General features: G+C 42.3%; 1 protein-coding gene across 1 annotated transcript; it reads right to left on the bottom strand.

Annotated features, from left to right (window-relative positions):
* Positions 1–3,537: 3,537 nt before the first annotated feature.
* NXNL2 (nucleoredoxin like 2) lies at positions 3,538–14,252 on the bottom strand. Its single transcript, XM_069777672.1, has 2 exons — positions 13,723–14,252; positions 3,538–4,144 (listed from the first exon to the last, which is right to left on the bottom strand). Exons 1-2 carry the CDS (start codon positions 14,022–14,024, stop codon positions 3,976–3,978), a joined length of 471 nt encoding a protein of 156 aa, XP_069633773.1. The 5' UTR covers positions 14,025–14,252; the 3' UTR covers positions 3,538–3,975.
* Positions 14,253–22,566: the final 8,314 nt, after the last annotated feature.

Genomic DNA, 22,566 nt, shown 5'->3' with positions numbered 1-22,566 from the left:
CACATACACATAAATTATACCAAGAGTTTGGTGTCTGCAATAGAAGAATATTCCTGCAGTAAAGATTATTCAGTAGGGAGATAGCTTTGGTGATTAAGGCTGAAAGACTTGTTGTGACCCTAAGTCAGAAAGAATAAAAAATGCAGAATTAAAAATGAATAATGACAACAGAGAGAAGGTGCTTGACTGCTTGTATTTTAAAGACCAATAATAAAAAGAATTATTCTTGAAATTTTTGCATCTTAGGCATATAGCACTATTCTACCTTTTAAAACACATAGCACTGGTAAGTAATCTTGCCTTTAAAAATTCTACTAATAAAAGCATTTTATTTATTTGACAATATTGGAACTATTAAAGTTTGACAATGGCAGCTCTCCAAAAGAAAGAAGGAATGCCTTGTGGGTAGCACGGCTGTACATGATGGAGAGTTGCAGAAATAGAAGATTAACAAAGAGAAAGATGTTGGTTGCATTTATGATGATAATGTTTATTTCATGTCTGAATCTACCACCATGCTTTGCATCTTTCCAAATTATATGTTCAGTAGTCACAGGAGAGCCTGCAGCATTCATCTGCAGCTAGTCATCCTCCTCAAGTCACAGTATGGATCAATTCATAAACTTATAATCCCTGCCATTTTTCCTAGAAAAAGAATTCTCCATAAATTCTACAAAAAAAAAATCAGCACTGTAGGTTCTTAAGCAATCTTAACATACATTGCTCCATAAATAATTTACTAATAATGGACAATATCTTGTCCAATGGAATAAAGAAGGACGCTCCTCCTCTTAACCTTAGTTGGTTTTTAGTTGATTCCTCTGTGAATGTGCAGCTTCTATCAATATCACTATGCTACTGTCTATTGTTACATTAAAAAAAGCATTTTTCCTCCTCAAGCAGAAAAAATACTAGTATTCACTAATATTCAACCGTGATTAAAGATGGAGGGTAGAAAGTTGCTAGTGAATTGAAGATATTTAAGAAAGTTAAATGGAAAATTCTGTAAATTCAAATATTAGTACCCTGGCAAGTTTCATTCCCTATGGATACACATTCAAAGTAACAACAAGCCTTACGGTTGTCCCGCTGAGATCTGCTCCTCTAATTTCACAAGGTGCTGCTAATAAGCAAATATTTTCCACTACTCTGTACTTCATCTATGTCAAACATACATTATTTTAGCACTGACAAGGAAAACAAATTTTCTGAGCTTCCAAACACTCATGTGCAAAACCAACAGCCCTTGACTGAAGTCAAACCAAGTATTTTGTATAGTATATGTCTTTGCTTCACTGTTACGAATTTCTTAGCTGAATTTTAATTTGAATCTGTTACTGAATCAGTGTGTCAATTATTCAAAGGACCCAACTCCATCTCAGTCTTAAAACACTGAGTTCTTCCATACACATACATACAGACAAACAATAAACCAAGCTATCTTGGCCTAAGTGATGCCTGATACCTGGTAGTAGGTGACAGTGTATGCTTTTGCTACATAATTTATTCCACATTCAGGCAGCATTATTTGTAAAAATTTTTGGAAGCACTTTTATTATTTTCTTATCTTATGTTTGAATTACATTTGCCATTAGCTGGTCCCAGAACAGCAGGCAGTGCCTACACATCACTTGCACAGAAAATTCACTAGGGAAGTTAGTATTCATTAGAAAAGAACCTGAGCATTATTTATATGGTTAGACACTGAAAATCAGAAATTGTTTGCAGTATCCCCAGACGTCATTTTAAGAACAGCTATAAGATGCTTTGACTCACAAGTCTGCTGAACACTTCCTAGATCTAAAATTTTTCATTTTAAATTCAGTTTCTCTGGAGTACTTGCTTTTTGACATATTGTAAGGAGCACATGACTTCTTTTACATATATTCACTCCCCTACACACACACTCTTCAGGGGAAAATTATTTTTTTCCTCCATTACAAGAAAATGACACAGTTGTATTATTAAATAATAAAATTATACACACACACAGACACACACACTAATTTCAGGCCTTCCTTGCTGAGTTTTCTCATGGTCAGGCAGAGGTTCCTCAACAAACAAGTGAGACAGTTGTGGATGGGGTAAGCAAGCCAACAACTCCAGAAGGGACACAGCAATCAACAAAACGAGGCTGAAGTGGAATCCCTTCGAGCACAGGCATGCAAAGAAGTGCCTGCAGAACAGCCACGTTCTGCTGTTCTGGGGAATCAGCGCACTTGAGTGCCTCACTGAAATGCCTCTACACTGATGCACGTAGCACAGGGCAGGGGAATGGGGGGAGTCAGAAGCCTGTGTGCAATTACAGTCCTGTGACCTCCTTGGGATCACAAAGATATGGTGGGATAGCTCACACCAACGCAGTGGATGGATACAAGCTCTTTAGCAAGCACGGGCTGTGAAGGCAGAGATGGGGTATCGCACTTCACTTGAGAGAGCAGAGCAGCTAGAGTGCATGGAGCTCTGCCTCAGGACTGGTCAGGAGCAAGCAAGAGCCTATGGGCCACAACGAGCAGGCAGACCAACACAAGTGCTCCTGCAGCACATACTGCAAGACCAGCCTTCTGGTATCTGCAACCCCTGAGACTAGAGGGAAAGTCTGGAGCAAGGAAGACTTACACTCAGAAGAGGACCACCAGAGTAGGAAGCACTTAACCAGCTTGGGCGTATGTAAGTCCATGGGGCCTGATGGGTTGCACCCATGAGTGCTGAAGGAGCTGGCTGCTGTCATTCAGAGGTCATGTCCATTGTGAGAGGTTCTTGAGGCTTGAAGGGAGCAAATGCCACTCCCCCCTGGCTGAACAGCCAGGCCCAGAGGGTTGTGATCAGCAGCACACAGTCCAGTTGGAGGAGAGTCATCATCTTCAGGAAAACACCGTTAACATCAGAACCAAGAGGAAGGGTGAACACAGGAAAAGAACTGAAAAGTTAATGTGTATCAGTTTTAACTGTATCTTTATCGGGAATGACGTGTAATAATTGAGTAATCTAGACTTGAAGTGTTAGTAACTTAAGTACTAGTAACCAGACTAGTAATATTTCTGTTAAAGTCTTTTAAATTCTGATCAACATACTCTTGGCTTGCATAGGAAGTGTCTCTTTAGCTCACCAATTGCAATGGATCTTTGGCCTGGGATCCCAGTCATGAAGACTGGGTATCAAATCTGAACACAACAACTGGTGGAAGCAAACCAGGCTGTACTTTAGATGAAACATGAGCACTCATCATAGAGAGCTGGTACCATTTCTGATGTTTTCTTCTACACACTTTGGCAAAAGGAGGAGATGGAAAATGCTTTCTTTTTAGACTTGGCCTAATGTTAACTTGGGAGATAACAACTTAGCTTACAGTGCCAAGTTTAAAAAGTCCAGGGGTAAGGAAAACTCAGCAGGACTTAAGTAAATCCCACACAAAGTAATAAAACCAAAGAAAAGTACTTCTTCAGTACCGAGAAAAAAATATGTCAGATTTAAAAATCGTGACATTTTCTTATCAGACTGTTAAGAGAGGTAAGGAAGACACATTAGACACATATGCTTCATAAACAGTTATTTATTAAAGCAAACAATTTCCTTTTCTTAAAATATGTGCTAATCACCAGAAAAAAAATTGTCATAAAGAAAAATAGGTTTGTGCATATATATAATTTCTACTGTACAGATTTTGCAGAGTAAGTGTTTGCATAGATTTCACAGTGCTCCATTATTACTGTCTAAAACAGCATATCTTCCTGAAGTTCTTCAGTATTATCAGGAATGCTTTGGTTTATCTGAATATAGTAGATAGAACAACACAAATAAAATGGTAATTGCATTTTATGACTTACTGGAATAGCTAATCTTCAAGTTGAAAGCAAAATTTGTTTACAAGCAAACATAAATAAGCCTTACCCTTGTTCTGAACAAGGCAACAATCTTTTCAGAGCTCTACAAAGTTTTCCATGATGCCTTGTCTTGCTTTTATCTGCCAACTTTTTAGCTAGAAAAATTCTGAAAGATATCTGCACCCTCAAGCCAGTTCCGAAAACAGGATAGCCCTTTGTCTCTGATCTGTTTTCTTCCCTTGTCAGTAATGACTTCTCCAGTTTGTTTCACAATCACCAGTTTAGGAATTGCTGTTATGTTGTATTTCTTCTTCAGGTCACTGAGGGGAAAAAATTAAAAATAAAACACACCATTAGGGAGCATTTTAAGAAAACTCCTAGTCTCTCATGAAGGGTACTCTGGTCAGGATGCATGGGATAGCAGAAGTGATGAACGCCTGGGCTTCCTCAGAGCTTGAGGCAGAGCACTGGGTAGTACAGGGAGATGAACAAGGCTGCAGCTGGGAGTTTACATGGTGAAACTTAGCTCGGGGAGTTCGGAGTTGCAGCACCCTTCCTGTAACTGCTCTTCACTGCTGCCTCCAGCCTCCACAGGAGCAGAGACTGACTGCCTCTCAGAGACTATAAGGAGGTCCATGGAAGGAAAGTGTGACACACCCTTCCACCTTGTTTTGACTAGCCAAAACCAGATGTCTTCTGGTCCCTTTTTACTGGATAGGAGGAGGATCTCACTTAAATACGCAGTAGACATTTATTCCCATACAAAGATGTTCAAGTGTGCCAATCCCATAGAGCTACTTCCTATAATATCCATTAAAGCATGATGCATAATCCTTCAGTGTAAATAGAAGAGGTTGCAGAAATGCCTTAAACACCCTTAGTGAAACGAGCCTTCTACATACAGAAATATAAACAGTTGAAAGATTTGCAATAAGGGCCACCCAACTAAGTTGTCCCAGAATAAAATTTCAACTCCTCCCTGTCCTGGTTTCAGCTGGGATAGAGTTATCTGTCTTCCTAGTAGCTGGTACAGTGCTATGTTTTGAGTTCAGTAGTGAAGAATGTTGATAACACTGATGTTTTCAGTTGTTGCTTAGTAGTGTTTAGACTATAGTCAAGGATTTTTCAGCTTCTCATCCCCAGCCAGCAAGAAAGCTGGAGGGGCACAAGAAGTTGGCACAGGACACAGCCAGGGCAGCTGACCCAAACTGGCCAACGGTGTATTCCATACCATGGGATGTCCCATCTAGTTTAGGAACTGGGAAGGGGGGGCGGGGAATTGCCGCTGGGGGACTGGCTGGGTGTCGGTCGGCGGGTGGTGAGCAATTGCACTGCGCATCATTTGGACATTCCAATCCTTTTATTATTGCTGTTGTCATTTTATTAGTGTTATCATTGTTTCTTCTTTTCTGTTCTATTAAACCGTTCTTATCTCAACCCATGAGTTTTACTTCTTTTTTCCCGATTTTCTCCCCCATCCCACTGGATGGGGGGGGAGTGAGTGAGCGGCTGCATGGTGCTTAGTTGCTGGCTGGGGTTAAACCACAACAGTCCTCTGTCCATCATACAGATAATAGTGGCCATTTATCTATGTCAGGAGACAAAAAAATCCATATAGATTACAAATAACTCAGTCTTAAATAGCCTACTGTTTTAAAACAACACATAGTTAAAATACAGTTAAAAAATTAAAAATCCATACAAACAGTGACGTTCCACGAATGAAATCAGGATCTATTCAAACAATTGATGAGCAGGTAACCCAGGAAAAATTAGTAAGACTTCTGAAGGATGGAAATTTAATGGGATCAAACTCAAGATACATGGAAAATTAAATCGATTATTAATACTGGAAATAAAAATAACATTTGGGAGGGAAAAACCTAGAGGACACAAAACATCCAAAGAGAATCAAAAATACTTGCCGACACTGCCACACAATAAATAACAAGGCATGACTACTTGGCATCACACCCTTGTCCTGGTTTCAGCTGGGATAGAGTTCATTTTCTTTCTAGTAGCTGGTACAGTGCTGTGTTTTGGATTTGGTGTGAGAATAATGTTGATAACTGTGGGAAAATAAGGGAAGAATGGGGAGGAGAATTGTGACTTGCAGATAGGGTGTAGAAAAATACATCCTTCTAATTGTTGTCTCTCCTTGTGCGTTTGACAAGTAGAACATCTGTGTTCAGGTAATACAGGCCTGTGATAGACTTAGAGGCATTCTGTCGAACATGCGTGAGATTCCTGCCCTGCTGTGGGAAAGAACAAAGCACAGTGGTAAACTATGCCTGCGCGAATCCCTGAAAAACAGGTGCAAAGAGCAGATTTGGCGATCCTCTAGCAAGGACTGAGCTCTGTGGTGCCTGTGCTCCCGCTTGTGTGCCTCTGCCCAGGTGCTGCTTCGGGGATGCCCTAGTACATGAGGTAATGAAAAATCTACTCTTTGCATTTCATCCATCGCTTTGTGCTTATTCCCACATCCTGCCTGTGTCGGCTCACACAATAACACACTGATGTTTTAGCTGCTGCTAAGTAGCACTTATCCTAAGTTAAGGATTTTTCAGTTTGCCATGCTCTGCCAGAGAGCAGGGGCACAAGAAGCTGGGAGGGAACACGGCCGGGACAGCTGACCCAAACTAGCCAAAGGGATATTCCATATCATAGGATGTCATGCCCAATATATAAACTGGGGGGAGTTGGCCAGGAGGGGTGGATCGCTGCTCTGGGGGGCAGGGGTGGTGGCGGACGAGCAGCTGCACGGTGCTTAGTTGCCTGCTAGGGTTAAACCACAACACGACCACAGAGATGAAAGCTCACAAATAGCAGGCTATCAGCCACATGGAGTAGTAAAACACAACTCACTGTTTACATAGATGAGTTGAAAGAGACGAGTAAGATGAAAACAAAAGGAATATGCAAAAACAGGAGAGAGAATCAAAGAATACCGCATTGTAAGCCACTTCAGTTGAGCATGACACAGGCAACAGAAATGGCAAGATTAAAAACATTTCCAAGGAAACAGTGTAACAGCTATGACACAGTTTGTTTGTTACAGGACAAAATAAAGAAGAGGAAAACAGCAAGGCACATGGATCTATCTTTATAGAAAGATAGTATCTTCTATACAAGAAATTCCCCTCACTTGGAAGGGTGATGTTTCAGGGCAAACGAAAAAGTAAAATTCAGGATGCAAGTAAGCCAGAAGAAACATTTTTGAGACTAAGACTTAATCACTAGCACTGACAACAACTTTTTGGCATGAATTTTATTAATTTACAACAGAAGTAATTAAAAGACAGTCAACGAGCTCTGAGCTCATTAAACATCTCAGTGGACATCAGATAAAATCAGAGTTAGTTGTTGAGAGAGCTGCTCAACAGGAGGACCCTCAAGTGTTTCCAGGAACTCTAGAACCAGTTCACTGCCCCAGCTCCAACTCAAAAAGAAAAGCAGATAAAGAATGTCTGAAGTTTCCTGCCATGTTTATCAGGACAGTGCAAAAACCAAATTCTTTCCAAATACATGGCAATAGCAAAAACACTACTTTCATTAACACTGAACGTCCAAAGAAGAAAGGAAACCATTTGTTGAATACAAATAAGCAGGCAGAGAAATGGGTTTAGACTGATGATCATAAAGTCAGAAACACACTGGGGTGTTTCCCCACTCTTTTCAAACTAAGATAAAAGGTAGGAAAACTATTACCTACCTCCTACCATGTCACACTATTCATAGGTCACCCTCAGCACATCCATTCATTGTACTAGATGTTCACATTAGAGACCCACAAATGAAACATTGTAGATGCTAATGAATTCGTAATGTTCATTTTGATATGCAGAAGTTAAAGAAAATATCTTCTAGTGCATCATCCTTATAAGTGATATTCTACAATTTTAGTGGTAGGAATGCACGCTATGGTGGCAGACATGCTGGAATCTAACAGGAAAAGTGAGGAATATGAACTCTACACCTAAGATGCAAGTTGTGCAGTCTAAAAGAAATCCTGGAAAAATGTAATCAGTTTTGAGGAAGAGATCATGTGTTTCAGAAGGGGTATAAGAAACAGATTAAGTGAACTGCAACAAATAAGCTAAAAGTAACAGGCTCCCCAACACAAATGTAATCTGCTGTATGGAAAATTACCTCCCTGCATTGACTTATATAAAAGTGAGTAGAAATTAAGCATCTTTAGAAGAACCAGAGGATAGAGACACAAACAAGCAATAACAGAATAGCCAACTTGCAAAATATGAATAACTTCCCTCTCAAAACAAAACTTACACACTAAATGAAAATGTAGTGCCGAGCACCATCACTACAAACAAGAACATCTGCTGTGTGAGGTTCAAATGCCAAAGTATTTTGATTGAGTAGGAAAAAAAAAAATGTAGAAATTGTTGAAAAATACAAAACCTTAATATACAGGCATTCTCTATGATTTCCCGGAAAAGAGGAGGAGTCTTAAAAATACAGAAGGTAAGACCTAAGTGAAATACTGGCCCAGACAAGGCATTCGTGAAACACACATTTCCTTCCGTTTTTGTTTTTTTTTTTTTTTTTTTAAGAGAAGAAGAATCAACAGGTGAAGGATACTACTCTGCCATTATGTTGGCTGAGCAATAATGCAAAAAAGCAGCAATAATATGGTCTGGCAACAGGTTTGCTTTCTCAGTGAATTCTGAAATAAAAGCAAACAACCAAGAATCCCCATAGACCTTTCCAAAGTCCAATAAAATGGGGGAAAAACATTCCAAAGCAAGTTCATGTAGAAACCACATAGAAGACTATCACCTTATACCACTTGTATGACAAGATGGGTAGAAGATGCATTTTACTGGTTCAGTGGACAATAAAATAGCTTGAGATGCCTAACACAACTGTAGCAGAGACAGAACAGTAGGAAGCTGAAGGTAATCTGTTATGGAGACTGGAAACTAACACTTTGCTTTCCTAAGGGAATGCATATATAGCTTATCCACTCCAGCACGGCATCTTGTTTACACAGCTTCTGGGCTGAAGTTGCTTGCATCAAACCAGACTGAGGCACGCAGGGATTCTTCTTACATTTGCGTGCAACTTGTAAAATGAATGGACCTGAAGAAGGCCCAGGAACAGTTCTGCAGATAATGTTTCTTAATCACTGTGTACATATGTACAGATGCTTACAAAAATAACTTTTTAAAACCTGTTAAGATCATCCTCTCCTATAGGGATCTCAAATCCTGTGACTCACCCGCACAAACTACGTATGCGCCATGGGACTAACTCCAATGGCAATTTATGAAATCATTAACCATAAATAAAAACATCACATGTGCCACAAAGGCAAACTCAATTCTCTTACAGTAAAATACAGTGACGTTACTGATGACATTCTTAAAAATCAATTGCCTAGCTATTCCCAGGTAAGTGTAGAGGTACACACAGTGTCTCACTGACTAGAAAAATCTAAGACCCAAACAGACAAAGCAGAAGAGGACGCTATAATAAAAGATAGGTATGGAAGACTGAACGAGTAACCTTTGTAGACACAGAGAATCTTTTATCCATATCCTTTGAGATATCAGACCTTGGTCATGCAGGTTAGAACATGAGAGGGCGACCTTCACCTGCATATGAAATACTAAAGGATGAAATTAAGACTGAGGCAAACTGGAAGTCACTGCAATTGTTAGGTCTTTTGATTCTTAGGAGAAGGCTGCGCAAAAGTTTCTGAGAGCACAGATTTTATATTTACTAGGTAGCAATGGCATTGGCTAGGACGAAGTAAATTTTCTTCATAGCAGCTTGCATGGTGCTGTGTTTTAGATTTGTTACCAAAACAGTGTTAATAAATGCCAATGTTTTAGCTATTGCTGAACAGAGCTTACACAGCAGCAGGGCCTTTTCTGTTTCTCATGGTGCCCTGCCAGCAAGTAGGCTGGATGTGCACAAGAAGTGGAAGCTGGGACAGCTGACCCGAGCTGAACGAAGGGATATTCCATACCATATGACAACATGCTCAGCAATAAAAGCTGAAGAAAGGAGGAGGAAGGGACCGACGTTCAGAGTTATGGTGTTTGTCTCCCCAAGCAACTGTTACACAGGATGAAGCTCCGCTACCCTGGAAATGGCGAAACATCTGCAGGTCAATGGGAAGTAGTGAAGGAATTCCTTATCTTGCTCTGCTTGTGTGTTCACCTTTGCTTTATCTACTAAACTGTCTTTATGTCAACCCACAAGTTTTCTCACTTTCAGCCTTTGGATTCTCTCCCCCCTTGCACTGGGGCAGGGGGTGACCCAGCAGCTGGGTGGGGCTCGGCTGTCTACCAGGGCTAACTCACAACATAGGTCAGTATTTTTATGTAAGGGTTTAAGATCTGTACGCAAGAGGGTTTTTGAGATGTAGACAACACGGGGCAAAGTTAGTACCATATTGGGAACATAAATGGTACTTTTTATATACTTGTGTAATGTGCTATCTGACAATACTTGAATTTTAACAGTGTCCACTTGGAAGTGCTTTCTCTTCAAAGTGATGGACAGCCTGCTAATCTGCTTCTAGCAGTATACCCTGTAATACACAGCTGTATGTCTATTTTCTTTTAGCTGTGAACTTTCTGCATTGTTAAGTGTTAGTCACATAAACAAGCACATCATATGGATGGGATTTTAAAGAGTCTGTTGAGATTTTGGGATAGTGGTCTAAAAAGACTAAGAACAGGCAATAGCTCTTAACTGCTCAGATACTTTCATTCTTCTCCTTCTGCCTTCCTTTTTTAGCCCCCGCCCCCATACTCCTGTAGGTGCCAATCCACCCTCACACCTAAAGCTTCCTAACATAAAGTGTAAGCATACCCTTTTTATTTTCCTTTTTCAGGAATTCTCTGGGATTCTCATTTTCACTGAGGTGTACAGGACATGGACTCAGCAAATACCTGTCTATCTGGCAGCCTGCAAGAGCTACTAGCATGCGCTGGGCACCCACACAGAGGATGACTCCTTTCACAGTGCGGCTCAGTATAAACACGGCAGCATGTCTTTGTGTATCATAATTAAAACATCAGTCCCCATTTACTAGCATTTGTGGTTGACATGTTCTGTCCTACTCCTGCTCTTCCTCTCTACTATTCCCTTTCTCCTTCTAGTGCTCACCTCCTACTAGATTGTCTTCACACAGCCCTGCAAGGATCAAAAGCCTGTGCCTCAGGCAGCAAAAATCAACATTAAGGCTGCAAACAGTCAAGGCATCAGGAGCAGTATTTCCTGTTAGTCATGCCACAAACTGCATGAAGCAGTAAAGGTGCAGTCCCACCTCAGGGAAATAGTAAGGGCTGACAGCATGAGAGTCTTGAGATCCTGCTCTGAATTTAGTATTTTGCTTCTCCGCAGGTATGTGCAAGGCATTACACTTCACACACTACAAGTGTGAATGCAGGCTATTTTTTAACAGGACCAAATCATCCCCAAGAAACACCATGCTTCCGCTTGTGAAATGTGCTTCAGATGGCAAATTTAAAATTGGCTCCATTGTGCCTAAAAGAGACTTCAGTCTGTGCTGCAATTATGCATCTTAAACACTGAAGTCACCAGCTAGAATATATTAACTTCACTGAGGATACTGAAATGCCTTCCTTACATAGTCCACAAAAGAACAAGCAATTCAAATTATTTGCAATGGAACTTTAAAAATATTAACGAATGACAAATATTAATAAATATGTGAATGTTAATAAATACTAATAATCAAATTATTAATTGACGTTAGACAATTCTAAAATTATATTCTTACTTAGAAGTAGTATTTAGCCAGAATTATAGTTTGGTTTAGTGAACACACATCCATCCGTCTGCTCTAAGTCTGCAATGATTCACCAGTATCCCTGAAGCCAAACTACCAGTTAATTCAACCTAAGCACCTTGAACATCTCCACACAGCCCTTTTATTGTTGCATGCAAGAAACACAACTTCAAAAACATTGCTTTTTCATATCCCTCTGCACTTTGTTCTCAAATAAGCCACTTCAAGCACTGAGATCTCGCAGCTATCCATGATGGGATAAGCCGTGTTTCTCTATAGGATTCTGAAGGGCATTACGGACTGCCACAGAAAAGCCAATTAAACTGTCTCTGTACCTCCACTCCACATGACTTGGACAAGAGCAGAGTCAGAAATAGACCCCTAATCCACAGAGGCTGAAGCTTTAAGCGCATTCCCACGGCCTATGCCGAAAAGCTTGCTGGATGCAGTAACTTCAACTGCTACATTTCCATCAGGAAATTTGCCTGAATTCTATTAGAATTAGTAGATACCAAACACAATTACTGCCTGGGGAGCCTTTGGAGAACTATGGAAAACAGCATTGCTATTTCAATCTATTTTTAAGTCAATGGAAACTGTTGTTAAAAAGGCCTAACATTAATTGGCTGCTGACATCCAGGAATAAGCCCAGGAAGGATGACGTAGCTCCTGGCTTCAGGTTGTTTGCTCTTGAGGTTGTCAAAGCACACTGAGAAAACGAGATTAGTAAACCTGCTCTGCCTTGAGTGAGTAGCTAGGGTGTTACACACCTCTATCCCAGGTAGCCCACTGGGATGGATCTAGGGTTAAATGAATGCTAGAAATTACTGGAAGCACTAGAACAGAGTTCTTTGTTAGAAGAACAAATCTCTTTAAGAGTTTAATTCCCCAGTCTATGTTTAAAAGTCACACTAACTCCTTGACTTCGATGACATCTGTAACAGTATTTTCCACAATCTACCTACATGTTACTTAAAGGGGGAAAAAAAATCCCTTTCCCAGTATTTGCACATATTTTAAGTCTCCAGTTATAGGCATCTCAGTAGCCCTAAACACCTTACCTGTACCCCTGTAATGCCAATCTGTACTTCTTGGTATGAGCTAAATCATGTTTCTGACAGTCATCCAAATGCCTCAGGTTGTCAGAACAGTTCTTGGTATTATCCTTCACCCTGTTACCTACACACGGTCACGTCCTTTCCTTCTGCTGTTCTGCTGAGCAAGCTGCCTGCAGGAATGCCCCCTCAGAAAGCGACCGGCACAAGAATTTTGCATCCCAGTTAACCAGGGTGCGTTTGCCACAGCTAAACTCCAGCTGCTACTACGTTTCTTTTTCAGGTAGCTTACTTGTATCTGCCCGAATCTTCGTAGTTTGCCCGGCTCTCCTCGAAGTTGTTCTGCCACCAGTTGTGCTGCTTCTTCACTTGCCTTTTCTCCAGAGCACTAATAAGCTACACAACCCAGAACCACCTCAATAACAGCTACCGCTGTGCTGAAGAACAGTCCCCGGATCCTCATTCGCCATTAGTTTGTTTTCGAGTCGCTGTTCCCGTCGCCTCCCTAATACTCGGCGTCCTTATCCACCCCTCTTCGAAGACCTTTTAAAGCCTAAATTCGGTGCGCAAGCGCAGCTTCCCTTCATCGCGTCCTTCGCAGGTCTAACAGGCCACAGGCACGTTACTCCCCCGAAGAAAGTACGGTGCTGGTTTCCCGCTCGTTTGCCCGCGGGGACGCAGGGAGCCCGGGCCGGCAGCAGCCGCTGCTCAGCCCGGGCTGAGGGGACGCCGCAGCGGGCGCCTCCCCCGAGGCAAGAGGCTGCAACCCGGATTTCAGGGGAAGGGAAGGAGCGGGCCGAGAGGGCAGGCGGAGGCCCCGGGAGCTTCTCCCTCAAGGGCTTCGTCGTCGGGTTACACCGCTGCGAAAGCGCCCGCGCCGCCCGCCCTCTCCCGTGCTCCGGGGGAGGGGTGCCGGCAGAGGCCGACGGTGGGCGAGCGGGCCACCCCGCCCGTCGCGGCCTTGCCAGGCGGCCCCGGCCCCGGCCCCGGCCCCGGCCCGGGCGCCCGCCGCGGGAAGGGCCGGGCGGGGCCGGGGGCCGCCGCCGCTGGTACTCACTGCTTGTAGGGGTCGTGGAAGGGCAGGGCCAGCCAGTCCCCGTGCATGGCGCGCATGTAGCCCGCCATCTCCTCGGCGCTGTGGTCGGAGGAGACGAAGACGACCTCGAAGGGGGCGGGGGGCTGGGTCTCCTCCACCAGCTCCGTGTAGAAGTCGCAGAGGACGGGGGTGAAGTCGCGGCACGGCGAGCACCAGCCGGCCGAGAAGTACAAGCCCACCACCTTGTTCTGCAGGGCCTCCTCGGGCTCCACGCTGCGGCCGTCCCTGCTGACCAGGAGCCGCCCGCTGAACACATCCACCATGCCGCCGCCGCCGCCGCCCGGCCCCCGCGGGACGCAGCAGACCGAAGGCTGGCACGGGGGGGGGGGGGGGGGCTGCGAGCCCGCGGAGGACCGCGGCGCCCCCGCGCTAGGACCTTCCTTCCGCCCCGGCCGCGCCACTCAGCCCACCCGGGGCAACGGCTCGGCGCCCGCCGCCGCACCACGCTCCCACGCCCTCGTCCCGCCGCCGCCGCCGCCGCCGCCGCCGCCGCCGCCGCCCGGGGTCCGCCCGCCGCTGACTGACAGCGGCGCTCGCCAATGGCCGCCGCAGGACGTGGTGGCCCGCCCCGCCCCCGCCCGTGCCTGCGGCGGCGGGCGGTTTCGGAGCCGTGTCAGCCGTCGCGGGGGGGACGGACGCCGGGCCGCCCGCTCCGCCGCCCCCGTGGTAGCCCAGGAAAACACGGCTGCTTGTGCTTTTGTTTTTTTGGCTAAGAGTTTCTGGCGGCACAGGTTGCGGAGGTCCTCCCCTGCTCAGCCTTACCCCACGACCGCCCCGGCAGGCAGCGCGGCGCCGGCGCCCGAAGGCGAAGGGCGCCGGGTCGGGGGGTGCTGGCCGCGGACCGGTGCCCGGTATCTCTCGAGAGGGGAGGGCGAGGCGCGCTCGTCGCTGCTCAGCCCGGCCTGCGTCGTTGCCTCGCCCGGCTGTTGGCGCAGAACCAGAGGGTCGATCTAGAGGCGGTTTTTTTCTCTTGCTCCTCTAAGTGCCGAGTCGCCCTTTTGCGAAGGCGAATACGTTTCAAGGCTTACTAACCTTACTGAAGATACTGAACTTTCAATAAGTTTAAGCAGGAGCCACCTGCACGCCAAAGTCAGACCGACCTCTTCACCTTGTCCTGGATTTCACCTTCTCTCCCCGGACGGTCTCATCACAAGGTTTGGTCGGCTTCGGCAGTGCGCCTTTTTTTTTTTCTTTTTTTTTTGTCCGATTGATTTTTTTCCTAGCATGGAAAATCATCTGAATTCTGGTTATAAAAGGGGCTTGTCTATTCTCTGTCCAAGCAGGGGGGGGGGGGGACACTGTCATTTTATTCCAGTGCATGTATCATGTGTTTGGGTTGAATAATGCTTTTTTTTCCTCCAGCTGATACCGAGTTAGAAATCAATAAAAATGGCATCGTATTACAAATATGCAATCTCTTCTCTGCCTAACGCAACCTGCAAAAAGGAAATGAAAGATTTCGCTGTGGGAGACTCAAATTACAGTTTAATTAAAGGGTCGTGGGAGGGTGATAACCACACCTGGTACATTGTCTCATTTTCATTAATTGCACAATACCCAATTAAAAGAGAATTTATCTTAAACAAAGAATTATTAATATCCCCCAAAACAAATTCTGGTATTTATACTGCACACTTCAAGTGTCTAATCATGGACGTACCGTAGAAAATATTTCACATTAAAACTGTGTGTCCAAATGCATTCTAGGCTTTTACTCTTTGCTTGGTCCTCTTTTTTAAGCTGCAGCCCCTCCCCAATCTGTCAATGTTACTTTTGGAAAAGACAGAGTTGTGGCAAGTATGTACCGTAATTCAAACAGTGAACACTAGAATGGAACTAATGTTAATCACGATGACTGCTCAGTTAAGTAAACTGCAGCTAAGTTCATAGTGAAATTAAGTCCAATTTCTACATCTGACCATCTACTGACCATATAGCATGCATTGTAAGAACTGCAATAAGTAAAGTAAAAAATTCAAACTTAATTTTGTATAGGAATAAACTTAGTACAGGTGTCCTCCCACACACGTACCTTTCCTTTTGAGATCTTTTTGAAATGCCTTTTTTTATTCCATTGGCTTGACCTAAAATTTTTGGTTATCTACTGCCACTTTCCATCCAGAGTGAAAGAAACAAGGTATCATTTTAAAAATCTGACCATGTGAGAGAAAGCCTGAAAAAGCACCACAGAAGTAACAGCAATGTTTTTTTTCGGTAGGCTTCACCAAAAGTAACTGCCTGGTTGTAGGATCAGTTTGATTTGGTAGATGCACTCACCTGCCTTTTCTCTTACCCCCTTTTCCTTTTATTATGCAGATATACTGCTAATTAAAAGACTGCTTTCTTCTTGTGCCAAAGATCACACATCTTTAAAAATGCATAAGACTTCAGCCATTATTATTATTTTTTAAGAGATTCATTTATATGCAAATTAATCTTCACAAGGTAGGCCTTTTTATTTATGTCCTAGTATATCTGACTAATTTGTAATTACTATTCTGATATTTTATGGGGAAAAAAAAAAGAATTGCTTAGGTGTTTTTAATTCAAATGCAGTATTCTTCCATTTTCATGGACTGAGCTGTATTGTTTTCAAATCCAAGTATCTGCTTCCAACACAGAAGTGACATTTAAAACAACAAGATCCTCCCATCTCTCATATCTCCCATCAGTCCTTTCTCCAAGTTTTGAATGCTGTTTTGTGTAGTTCCCCCCTTCAGACTTCTGTCTGACATCAGAAGTAAAAGACAAAAGGAGCAGTGAAAGGTTGCCTGTTCTTAAAATAGCACAGAAGGGAAATTCAGCTCACCTGAGCCTTTGATTTGCCATATTGTCTGCCTCTGTGAGACCGCTTGGGAAACAGGATGGAGTCAGAGCCTTTGGAGCCTGTAGAGTCACAGGAAAATGGAAAAAAAGTTGCCATATAAGTTCAGGCTACCATAGGTTCATTACTGATATTCCTACCAATTTCTCCTTCAACCAGTAAAAGCATATTTTCTCAGATATTATGAACTGAAGCAATGACCCAAGGAACTTGCAACCATCCCATCTCTACAGGTTAGAAAGCTGGTTAGCCAGATACGGTACTATTCCATGGGAAAAAGACATATTGAGGTTCGTCTTCGAGGTCCCCGGGCACACAGGGAAAGGTTCTCAGCTACCTACAACTCCACAGGGAGAAAGAGCTGGGTGTACAAGGTACACAAGGTTTGAGCTTACAGTTGTCTGTACTAAACTTGCTGACGAATGTAACAAGAAAAGAAGGGAGTCCATGCTGACAGGGAGTATAGCTGTGACTAGTACAGTGCTTTGCTGCTTCCTGTATGTGTAACTTGCTGAAGGCCTGTCTGCATGCAAAGCAACTGCCATTTTTTACTTCTGGTTATTCCTGTAGCTGGTAAAAAGCATGATTTTGTAGGTGAAAAGATAACTGTACCGCCTTCTGTAAATTGTTTTAGTTTGGGTAGGCTTCCCCTTTCCCTAAGCATACAAACAACGGAAGACAGGATAAAAGTTTAAAAAGTGTGCAGAAGACTGTATGGGTTGAGCCTCACACCCTGTCTACACAAAAGGCAGGCATATGCACACACACTAGCTTATGAAGAAAATTATAAATTATTGGCTGATGTGCTTCAGCTCGTAAGTCTCAATGACAGTGATGTTAAAGTTCTTTAAACTATTTAAGGAATAGCTACTAAGCATTGAGAAACCAGATATCTTCCTCAGGAAGTTTAAGGTGATCAACTCTGTCAGGACATCACAGATTCACTGAAAATGCTGCATATCACAGGAAGTCTAATCTTGCACCTGCCTTTGGTCTGACCACAGAGACACTTCTCTATGACACTGGCACAGAGCAATACAAGTTTCACTTTATGATTTATACCAAGGAGGCTAGAGCCTGTTTCAGCTACAAATGTTTTCTAGGAATATTCTCATTAAAGGTGTTAACAATATTGTGATTTATTCCATTCCTGAATCTCCACTTGCAAATCTCCACTTGGACTGATAGTAATGTAGCTTTTTATACAGAACCTGTGGTCCTTTCTCAAGGGAGTGGAGATTAGCTCCGAGACAACACTTTCAGAAAGCTTGTAACCAATGTTCATCCAGTAGAAGCCTCTGGGGAATTCCAGGGTAAAGTGAGATAAAAACTTCCCACCACAAAATACTGCGTTTCTGATTTTGCTAAAAACCAAGCATTTTATTATTGAATTTACTATATTACTTTAATGTACCTGCATTTAGTTCTGCCTTTTAATCTAAAAGCAAGGCTTTCAGTTTATTTGTGCTCACATTGCAAAGATGATCCTGTTTCCCTTGTGTGTTTTGCTTCAGTTTACATTGAAGTTAATTATATTTCCAGGTTTTGCCAAGCAAATGAGAATTTTAAAAAATATATTAGGACCTTGCATCAATAAAGTCATGTTTTCCATGATATAGGGCAGCATGCTGAAAAAGAGACACAGAAGAAATGAAATGGAAGTAAAAAATGTTCAAACTTGCTAACTCCTACATAGCATAATATACGCTCAAGGCAGTGTAATTCCTTGCACCTCTGGTGGCAGAGCTAATGTCTCTATAGGCTATATACAAGTTAAACAAAGAGAAGGTTCTGAAAGCCTGTCCAGGTCTTTAATAAACACACTCTTCACTCTCCTTTGTGCACATTTTCCATAGCTGGCACTGTTCTGAGTAATAAAGGATTTGATCCAATAAACATTTGCAGTAAGCAGTCCCTTGTAACTTGCAGTATATGCATGATGCTGGATTTTTAAGTGAAAAGGTATAAAACATAAGGTTTCAATCTGCTTATAATACTTAAGCGGTCTGTAGGAAATGCATATCTATATAACACAATTGACATTGACAAGTCATACATAAACCATAAGGCAAAATCTGGCTAAATTTACTCAAAGGAATGTGTTACCTGGATGAAGGCTTGTTAGACCCGTGTTCAATTTAACCATTAGCACACTGTGTACTTAATTATACTCTAAGTAAAAAAATAGAAGTGGCAAACCTAATGAAGATATAGTTTTGCCCAACCAAAGTTTATGGAATGCAGTCCCTGAAGAAGTCAGGTTAGAAACTGACCTTGGAGAATCCCATTGTGTGTGAATACTAGCCAGTTGGAAAATCAGAGTCCAAAGGAGACATCAAGGGAATGAACACACAGAAAAAAGGAAACATACTGGTGGATTAAAGAGTTAAATATATAGCAGTCATTGATAACTAGATTATTTTTTTTTATTCACTTTCACAGTACATATCAATATGCTTTACAGGAAAGGGTTTTTATAATCTGAGTTATTAAGGAGAAAACAGGTAAAATTACTCTCCACAGTGTACACAGTGAAAAAAAGTGAAAGAAATCTTAGTCTGAACACAATAAATTAACCAATGAGCTGTGAAAAGAAACCAGTGCACAAATAAATACTGAGCCAAAAAATTTTCAATTTTACTATACACAATCTGCCAACTAAAATAGTTATTGGATATTCATAGCACTTCTTAGAGCTGCCACATTTGGTACACTGTTTCCTCAGCTGGGATCAGGAGACCCAAACACATGGGTCATTATTACATAGTCAGCAGTAATACAAGTACTTTGTGAATGTTCCTTCATGACTGTTCTTGGATCTACTTCCCCTATGTAACCTACACACACACACAAAAACCCAGTATCTTTTTTTCAGGTAGGAAAATTAACCAATTAAGTAGTGCATAAGTTCTTTAAATTACAATTTTATTACTGTTACTCAAACTGTCTAATGCCTAACAACAGACATCAAAGGCTAGCTGTAAGGGAATCTTGCTTTCCCTGGATAAGAGAGATACTGGGATGCAGCTTATAATTCTTGCCACAAAGACATCCAACATCAAGTCAGGACTGAAGGAGAGCTGTAACAGCTACCAGTTAACCAAAACGTTTTAGTACAGAAGATGCTGTTTAGGTAAGGAATATCCCCCTTTTTAAAGCAACAGATTGTTACAAATAACAGGTAATAATTCTTATACATAACAATTGTTATACCAACATTTCGAACGTACCCCTGTGTCCCCGCTTAATATGTGTTCTTGACAAAAATAAACAATAACACATACAGCAAGGAGGAAAGAATACCATTACAAAGACTTATAAATTAGCTGTATTTGAGAGATTGCAAGGAGTATTTTTTTCTTTTATTTAGGAAATACTCAAACCTATTAATAGAGTCTAACTAAGCAAGAAATTTATTACAAAAAGTGCAACAACTAGGGCTACATTCTTCACATTGTTCCCTGGGTTTGAAATTACAGTAGTGCTGAACATTGGGAAAATAGCAAAGGTCTATGAATTTCTCCTTGCAGCATGAAAAGCGTGATTCAACGACCCTTTGCGTCTAACTTTATCCTGGCTAGTGTGTATCAAATTGCCAAATAGCATTAGATAGCCTAAATATCAGTGCTGTAGCATTTCTGACTTCCAGAGAGGTACAACAGGGAAGCAATTTAGAGTCATCTAATACAGCAGCAGCAGCGTGGCACATTTGTCTGTGCAGCAGCAGAAAAATGCTGTAATAGAATTCTGCTCAAGTTCATTTGAGTTCAGACACTCTTTCCACTTCACTCTTTAGCCTTTCAGCAGTTTAATGTAGTTAAGTAGACATTTTTTTGTGATGAGACCTCAGAGTAGGTGCATCCCTTCCAGGGTCAGAATCATCCAACATTACATCTTGCATACCTACGCTATGCCTTATGAGAAGTGTAAGGCTGTCTGAGACTTCCTGCAGAATCCAGCTTAGTCCTCTGTAGTCACTAGCAACCACCACCTAATCCTATTTGTTCCCAGAGCTTCTGATGGAAGAGGGAGACCTGATTGCCACAATCACTCTGTCACAAAGAGGGACTCCAGAGTTTTGGTAGTAGTTTCAGTTGCTTTGTGTAAGTAATGTGGTAGGCATATATAAAAGTAAATGGCCTCTGCTATATAAACATATCCTCTTCTGGCCAAACTTGAATAAGAGGCTTCAGTCATGGAGAGGACAGTCTGCATCTACTCCTGCTAATCTTGTTAGCAGCCTCTATTCTAGCTAGATTGACTTTGAACGATTTAATTAATCCAAGCATTTCAAAGTGTTCATTTACAACATTAGTTCTGATGAGTTGAAAGAGTTGTATTTTAAAGAATAAAAGGATTATGTTCTTATTTATAGAAGGGCAGATGGCACTACTAAAAAGCCTGTCATGTATAATGGCATCATTTCAGCCTAATAACATTTTGTCCAGCTTCACCTTTAAAAGAGATACTTGAAATGACCTATTGATTCATTAGATTATTATGTTCATTACAAATTCATGTGTAAGACCAACACAGAGCATGCTTTGAGTACTCAGCCTTGTTTTGTATTGCCCCCATTACAGTTTCCCACCGTGTACCTTCCTTCATTAGCAAATAAAGGAACAGGTCCTGGGGGAAAAAAAAAAAGCCAAGACAATGTTAAGTGTTACAGGGCTGAAAGCTAGAATGCTTTTCTGCAAATAAACAAGCTGCTAATGCAGCTATGTTGCTAGTAGGCGCTCCTAATCGGAGTTTTGGCAGAGCACATTGACGCCACTCCAGTCACTTGTCTCAGGGGTTTGCAGATAGTCTCCAGAGAGAGTTTTCTGTCTAGCATGGTCATTTTCATAGGAAATCTCTGGTTTTGCTGTTTGCGTAAAGGGAATGTTATTTTAAGGCTGAGATTCACTGTCATTTATATTGTACATGCTTTGTCTAACCACTATAAAATCCCAAAGACCTTCCCCTTGCACAGACATACCCAGAATACATAACATCCCCATGCCTTTATTCTCATGCTCTCTAATTTTAAAACCATTAGAAACAGAGAAATAATTAGGAGCCAAGACAGTTAAAACATGGTGTGGTTTTTGCACTGAGAAAGAAACATCACCAGAAAATTAGCATAGGTTGAAAGCTCCACTACAAAAAGAAAAAGCCTGGGAAAAGATGACGTTCCTTTGGTTGAACATGGGTTCAGAAAACAGTAACTGTTCTTAGAGCTCTGAAATGACATTTAACTTGGGAGAATGAAAGATGTCAAAAGACTCAGGTGTCACTTGCTAGTCTCTCTGCTCCATGAACTTTGATTTCCATATAATCACATAATTTTCAATTGCATACAAAATTATGCTAGCCAAGGGAAGAAAAAAATATACACAAGGTTGTTGAATAGAATATATCCTTATGCTATTGTGGTGGGTTAACCTTGCCTGGCTGCCAGATGCCCACCCAGCTGGTCTCTCAGTCCCCCTCTTCAACAGAACCGGGGAGAAAGTATGATGAGAAAGTTCATCAATTGAGAAAGTCAGGAAGGTTGCTTACTGATTACCAACACAGGCAAGACAGACTTAACCTCGGGAAAATCAATTTATTGCCAATTAAAAATGGAGTAGGATGGTGACAAACAAAAGACAAAACCAAAAATACCTTCCTCCCACGCCTCTCTTCTTCCCAGGCTCAACTTCCCTCCTTAATCTTCTACCTCCTCCACCTCGCCCCGAGCAGTTGAAGGAGCTGGGGAATGGGGGTTGTGATCAGTTCATAACACTCCATCTCTGCTGCTCCTTCCTCCTCACACTTTTCCCCTGCTCCAACGCGAGTCCTCCCCACGGGCTGCAGTTCTTCAAGAAGAGACTGCTCCAGTGCGGGTACCCCATAGGCTGCAGTTCTTGCCAGAAGACCTGCTCTGGCATGGGCTCCTCTCCACAGGCCATGGGTCCTGCCAGGAACCTGCCCTAGCATGGGCTCTCCACAGGCTG

Source organism: Haliaeetus albicilla, chromosome Z, assembly GCF_947461875.1.
Source record: "Haliaeetus albicilla chromosome Z, bHalAlb1.1, whole genome shotgun sequence".
Classification (NCBI taxonomy): Eukaryota; Metazoa; Chordata; class Aves; order Accipitriformes; family Accipitridae; genus Haliaeetus; species Haliaeetus albicilla.
This window is presented reverse-complemented; position numbering and strand designations above follow the sequence as displayed.

Bases quoted from the DNA above. Each gene is read 5' to 3' on its own strand.
- NXNL2 (XM_069777672.1), bottom strand. From the start codon at position 14,024: ATGGTGGATGTGTTCAGCGGGCGGCTCCTGGTCAGCAGGGACGGCCGC. The intron at 4,145-13,722 runs GTGAGTACCAGC...TTTTCCCCTCAG, and splicing joins TTCCACGACCCCTACAAGCA to TGACCTGAAGAAGAAATACA.